The sequence below is a fragment of the Nanorana parkeri genome, unplaced genomic scaffold, assembly GCF_000935625.1.
Source record: "Nanorana parkeri isolate BGI_ZX_2015 unplaced genomic scaffold, ASM93562v1 scaffold3752, whole genome shotgun sequence".
Lineage (NCBI taxonomy): Eukaryota > Metazoa > Chordata > Amphibia > Anura > Dicroglossidae > Nanorana > Nanorana parkeri.
This window is the reverse complement of record NW_017310020.1, coordinates 4,020-10,463: the sequence shown is the minus strand read 5'-3', so window position 1 is coordinate 10,463 and position 6,444 is coordinate 4,020. Positions and strand designations below refer to the sequence as shown.

General features: G+C 61.7%; 1 protein-coding gene across 1 annotated transcript in view; it reads left to right on the top strand.

The window, feature by feature from the left end:
- CNOT1 (CCR4-NOT transcription complex subunit 1) overlaps positions 1–6,444 on the top strand; it is a gene marked incomplete at its 5' end in the record, with an annotated part of 32,294 nt that overhangs the window by 24,108 nt on the left and 1,742 nt on the right. Inside the window, 8 exons of the mRNA XM_018575297.1 lie at positions 2,075–2,217; positions 2,294–2,463; positions 3,823–4,054; positions 4,126–4,374; positions 5,083–5,246; positions 5,362–5,479; positions 5,554–5,655; positions 5,979–6,152. Of these exons, the coding sequence (XP_018430799.1) occupies positions 2,075–2,217; positions 2,294–2,463; positions 3,823–4,054; positions 4,126–4,374; positions 5,083–5,246; positions 5,362–5,479; positions 5,554–5,655; positions 5,979–6,152 (1,352 nt within the window). The remainder of the gene's footprint in view (positions 1–2,074; positions 2,218–2,293; positions 2,464–3,822; positions 4,055–4,125; positions 4,375–5,082; positions 5,247–5,361; positions 5,480–5,553; positions 5,656–5,978; positions 6,153–6,444) is intronic.

The following is a 6,444-nucleotide window of genomic DNA, read 5'->3' as shown; positions in this document are numbered from 1 at the left end:
ATGTAACGTGACATGGGATGAGCTCAGTGTTCATGTACATGTGACATGGCAGGTGGAGGCTGGCGTTCTGGGTGTATGTATTGTGACATGGGATTAGCTCCATGTTCTGGGTGCATGTACCGTGACCTGGTGGGAGGAGCTCTGTGTTCTGGGTGCATGTACCATGACCTGGTGGGAGGAGCGTTCTGGCATGGCAGGAGGAGCTCCGTGTTCTGGCATGGTGGGTGGAGCTCCGTGTTCTGGCATGGTGGGTGGAGCTCCGTGTTCTGGCATGGTGGGTGGAGCTCCGTGTTCTGGCATGGTGGGAGGAGCTCCGTGTTCTGGCATGGTGGGAGGAGCTCCGTGTTCTGGCATGGTGGGAGGAGCTCCGTGTTCTGGCATGGTGGGAGGAGTTCCGTGTTCTGGCATGGCAGGAGGAGCTCCGTGTTCTGGCATGGTGGGGGGAGGAGCTCCGTGGTCTGGCATGGTGGGGGGAGGAGCTCCGTGGTCTGGCATGGTGGGGGGAGGAGCTCCGTGGTCTGGCATGGTGGGGGGAGGAGCTCCGTGGTCTGGCATGGTGGGGGGAGGAGCTCCGTGGTCTGGCATGGTGGGGGGAGGAGCTCCGTGGTCTGGCATGGTGGGGGGAGGAGCTCCGTGGTCTGGCATGGTGGGGGGAGGAGCTCCGTGGTCTGGCATGGTGGGGGGAGGAGCTCCGTGGTCTGGCATGGTGGGGGGAGGAGCTCCGTGGTCTGGCATGGTGGGGGGAGGAGCTCCGTGGTCTGGCATGGTGGGGGGAGGAGCTCCGTGGTCTGGCATGGTGGGGGGAGGAGCTCCGTGGTCTGGCATGGTGGGGGGAGGAGCTCCGTGGTCTGGCATGGTGGGGGGAGGAGCTCCGTGGTCTGGCATGGTGGGGGGAGGAGCTCCGTGGTCTGGCATGGTGGGGGGAGGAGCTCCGTGGTCTGGCATGGTGGGGGGAGGAGCTCCGTGGTCTGGCATGGTGGGGGGAGGAGCTCCGTGGTCTGGCATGGTGGGGGGAGGAGCTCCGTGGTCTGGCATGGTGGGGGGAGGAGCTCCGTGGTCTGGCATGGTGGGGGGAGGAGCTCCGTGGTCTGGCATGGTGGGGGGAGGAGCTCCGTGGTCTGGCATGGTGGGGGGAGGAGCTCCGTGGTCTGGCATGGTGGGGGGAGGAGCTCCGTGGTCTGGCATGGTGGGGGGAGGAGCTCCGTGGTCTGGCATGGTGGGGGGAGGAGCTCCGTGGTCTGGCATGGTGGGGGGAGGAGCTCCGTGGTCTGGCATGGTGGGGGGAGGAGCTCCGTGGTCTGGCATGGTGGGGGGAGGAGCTCCGTGGTCTGGCATGGTGGGGGGAGGAGCTCCGTGGTCTGGCATGGTGGGGGGAGGAGCTCCGTGGTCTGGCATGGTGGGGGGAGGAGCTCCGTGGTCTGGCATGGTGGGGGGAGGAGCTCCGTGGTCTGGCATGGTGGGGGGAGGAGCTCCGTGGTCTGGCATGGTGGGGGGAGGAGCTCCGTGGTCTGGCATGGTGGGGGGAGGAGCTCCGTGGTCTGGCATGGTGGGGGGAGGAGCTCCGTGGTCTGGCATGGTGGGGGGAGGAGCTCCGTGGTCTGGCATGGTGGGGGGAGGAGCTCCGTGGTCTGGCATGGTGGGGGGAGGAGCTCCGTGGTCTGGCATGGTGGGGGGAGGAGCTCCGTGGTCTGGCATGGTGGGGGGAGGAGCTCCGTGGTCTGGCATGGTGGGGGGAGGAGCTCCGTGGTCTGGCATGGTGGGGGGAGGAGCTCCGTGGTCTGGCATGGTGGGGGGAGGAGCTCCGTGGTCTGGCATGGTGGGGGGAGGAGCTCCGTGGTCTGGCATGGTGGGGGGAGGAGCTCCGTGGTCTGGCATGGTGGGGGGAGGAGCTCCGTGGTCTGGCATGGTGGGGGGAGGAGCTCCGTGGTCTGGCATGGTGGGGGGAGGAGCTCCGTGGTCTGGCATGGTGGGGGGAGGAGCTCCGTGGTCTGGCATGGTGGGGGGAGGAGCTCCGTGGTCTGGCATGGTGGGGGGAGGCGCTCCGTGTTCTGGCATGGCGGGTGGAGTTCAGGGGGGATATACGGCTTCCTTACCGGCTTGTCTGGCAGGTGTCTGATCGAGTGTCGGGACGAGTACAAGTACAACGTGGAGGCTGTGGAGCTTCTGATCAGGAACCATCTTGTGAACATGCAGCAGTACGATGTCCACCTGGCACAGGTAAGCTTCCGGCGCGCCTCGTCTACAATTCCTGTCTTTTCATTGGCTGCTCCACTCATCTGCTTCCTCTCTGCAGTCCATGGAGAACGGGCTGAACTACATGGCCGTGGCCTTCGCTATGCAGCTGGTGAAGATCTTGCTTGTGGACGATCGCAGCGTCAGTCACGTGACGGAGGCGGAGTTTTTCCACACCATAGAGACTCTGATGCGTATTAATGCGCACTCCAGGGGCAACGCACCAGAAGGGTGAGCGACGCATGTGGTAGGGACGTCAGAGGGATGAGTCAAGGACCTGGAGGTGACCACCATACGATTACTCGCACCATTTTTAAACCTGTGTCCTTTTCTGGGCGGAGGTTACGCTGTGGTGCTACAGGAAACGCATAACCCATACCCGGATCACGCCTGTATCTGCAGCGTGTAGTGTGTGCGGGTTGTACAGTCCGTGTGTGTGTTGCACGGTCCGTGTGTGTGTGTTGCACGGTCCGTGTGTGCGGGTTGCACGGTCCGTGTCTGTGCGTGCGGGTTGCACGGTCCGTGTCTGTGCGTGCGGGTTGCACGGTCCGTGTCTGTGCGTGCGGGTTGCACGGTCCGTGTCTGTGCGTGCGGGTTGCACGGTCCGTGTCTGTGCGTGCGGGTTGCACGGTCCGTGTCTGTGCGTGCGGGTTGCACGGTCCGTGTCTGTGCGTGCGGGTTGCACGGTCCGTGTCTGTGCGTGCGGGTTGCACGGTCCGTGTCTGTGCGTGCGGGTTGCACGGTCCGTGTCTGTGCGTGCGGGTTGCACGGTCCGTGTCTGTGCGTGCGGGTTGCACGGTCCGTGTCTGTGCGTGCGGGTTGCACGGTCCGTGTCTGTGCGTGCGGGTTGCACGGTCCGTGTCTGTGCGTGCGGGTTGCACGGTCCGTGTCTGTGCGTGCGGGTTGCACGGTCCGTGTCTGTGCGTGCGGGTTGCACGGTCCGTGTCTGTGCGTGCGGGTTGCACGGTCCGTGTCTGTGCGTGCGGGTTGCACGGTCCGTGTCTGTGCGTGCGGGTTGCACGGTCCGTGTCTGTGCGTGCGGGTTGCACGGTCCGTGTCTGTGCGTGCGGGTTGCACGGTCCGTGTCTGTGCGTGCGGGTTGCACGGTCCGTGTCTGTGCGTGCGGGTTGCACGGTCCGTGTCTGTGCGTGCGGGTTGCACGGTCCGTGTCTGTGCGTGCGGGTTGCACGGTCCGTGTCTGTGCGTGCGGGTTGCACGGTCCGTGTCTGTGCGTGCGGGTTGCACGGTCCGTGTCTGTGCGTGCGGGTTGCACGGTCCGTGTCTGTGCGTGCGGGTTGCACGGTCCGTGTCTGTGCGTGCGGGTTGCACGGTCCGTGTCTGTGCGTGCGGGTTGCACGGTCCGTGTCTGTGCGTGCGGGTTGCACGGTCCGTGTCTGTGCGTGCGGGTTGCACGGTCCGTGTCTGTGCGTGCGGGTTGCACGGTCCGTGTCTGTGCGTGCGGTTTGCACGGTCCGTGTGGTGGTCTCCAGTCCCTTCCGTGTGATTGGTCGCAGAGTCTCGGTGGGGGTGTATTGGCTGATTTGGACGTCCCTTCCTCTTCCTGACGTCTCCTCCGTGTTCCGTGTTCAGGCTTCCACAGCTCATGGATGTGCTCCGCTCTAACTTCGAGGCCATGATTGAACGGGCCCAGGGCGGCCCCAACTTCATGATGCATTCTGGGATATCTCAAGCCTCGGAGTACGATGATCCCCCGGGACTCCGGGAAAAGGCCGAGTACCTCCTGAGAGAATGGGTCAATCTGTACCACTCGGCTGCGGCCGGACGGGACAGCACCAAGGCCTTCTCTGCGTTTGTTGGGCAGGTGAGTTCCGGAACCCGATGAGACCTCCCGGCCCCTCGGACCCGTCTCACTTTGTCCTTCTCATTGTTCAGATGCACCAACAGGGCATTCTGAAGACCGACGACCTCATCACCCGATTCTTCCGCCTGTGTACGGAGATGTGCGTGGAAATCAGCTACCGCGCTCAGGCCGAGCAGCAGCACAACCCGGCCGCCAACCCTACCATGATCCGAGCCAAGTGCTACCACAACCTCGACGCCTTCGTCAGGCTCATCGCGCTGCTGGTCAAGCACTCCGGAGAGGCCACCAATACCGTGACCAAGATCAACCTTCTCAACAAAGTGAGGACCCGTCCCCTTCTGGGGGGCTGCGGGGTGTTCTACTCATAGTGTTGTGTGCCGGGGTCATGGTACCGTAGTCAGGGTAGTGACCCCTTGTGTGCCGGGGTCATGGCACCGTAGTCAGGGTAGTGACCCCTTGTGTGCCGGGGTCATGGTACCGTAGTCCTGGTAGTGACCCCTTGTGTGCCAGCATCATGGTACCGTAGTCCTGGTAGTGACCCCTTGTGTGCCAGGTTCATGGTACCGTAGTCAGGGTAGTGACCCCTTGTGTGCCAGCATCATGGTACCGTAGTGCTGGTAGTGACCCCTTGTGTGCCAGGTTCATGGTACCGTAGTCAGGGTAGTGACCCCTTGTGTGCCAGGTTCATGGTACCGTAGTCAGGGTAGTGACCCCTTGTGTGCCAGGGTCATGGTACCGTAGTCAGGGTAGTGACCCCTTGTGTGCCAGGGTCATGGTACCGTAGTCCTGGTAGTGACCCCTTGTGTGCCAGGGTCATGGTACCGTAGTCAGGGTAGTGACCCCTTGTGTGCCAGGGTCATGGTACCGTAGTCAGGGTAGTGACCCCTTGTGTGCCAGGTTCATGGTACCGTAGTCCTGGTAGTGACCCCTTGTGTGCCAGGGTCATGGTACCGTAGTCAGGGTAGTGACCCCTTGTGTGCCAGTTCTTGGTATCGCAGTCCTGGTAGTGACGTTATGTTTTGTGGCAGGTTCTCGGTATCGTGGTCGGAGTTCTGCTCCAGGATCATGAGGTGAGGCAGAGTGAGTTCCAGCAGCTTCCGTACCATCGAATCTTCATCATGCTGCTGCTGGAGTTGAACGCCCCGGAACATGTGTTAGAAACCATCAACTTCCAGACCCTCACCGCCTTCTGGTAAGTCCCGCCGCCGCGTTCTTCACCCCTCCCCCGTAGCCGCATTCTTCAGACCCCCCCTCCCCGCGTAGCTTGCCTGTAGGCGATCTGTGACCACATTTGTGTCTTCTTCCAGCAATACCTTCCACATCCTCCGGCCCACCAAAGCCTCGGGCTTCGTCTACGCCTGGCTGGAGCTGATCTCTCACCGCATCTTCATCGCACGAATGTTGGCGCACACTCCCCAGCAGAAGGTAAGCGACCGTTTGTTTCCGGCGTGCGTCGTCACTCGGAGCCTTGCGTCACTTAACCCTTTGTCTCCCGGCAGGGGTGGCCGATGTACGCCCAGCTACTGATCGACCTCTTCAAATATCTGGCCCCGTTCCTCCGAAACGTGGAACTCTCCAAACCTATGCAAATCCTCTACAAGGTAAGTTGCGCCTCATTGGTGCCTTCCGTGTCATGTGATGTCGAGCTTATTGTAGCCCCCGGTTACCATTACAGTCTCTTACCATGCGCCTCATTGGTGCCTTCCGTGTCATGTGATGTCGGGCTTATTGTAGCCCCCGGTTACCATTACAGTCTCTTACCATGCGCCTCATTGGTGCCTTCCGTGTCATGTGATGTCGAGCTTATTGTAGCCCCCGGTTACCATTACAGTCTTGTCCCCCCCCCCCCCCAAAAAAGAAACAGTTCTTGGGGTTCCGCCCCTCTAGTAAGGTGACGTATGTACTCTGCATTTGTCTTGTGCAGGGCACACTGCGCGTGCTGCTGGTTCTGCTCCACGACTTCCCAGAGTTCCTCTGTGATTATCACTATGGCTTCTGTGACGTCATCCCACCCAACTGCATCCAGCTGAGGAATCTGATCCTGAGTGCCTTTCCCCGAAACATGCGACTTCCGGACCCCTTCACCCCCAACCTCAAGGTACTGTGTGTGCGTCGTCCCGTCACATGACCGGGCTCCTCCGCCCCATGTGTGGTTACGCTGCGGTGCTGCAGAATCACCGCCCCTCCCCATCACCTGCACCCGCTGTGCCTATCGGGGGGCTTCTATGGGTGACGGGCTCTTACTGATCCATCTCTCTCTTTCTCTCTCTCTTTCTCTCTCTCTCTCTCTCTTTCTCTCTCTCTCTTTCTCTCTCTCTCTCTCTCTCTCTCTCTCTCTCTCTTTCTCTTTCTCTCTCTCTTTCTCTCTCTCTCTCTCTCTCTCTCTCTCT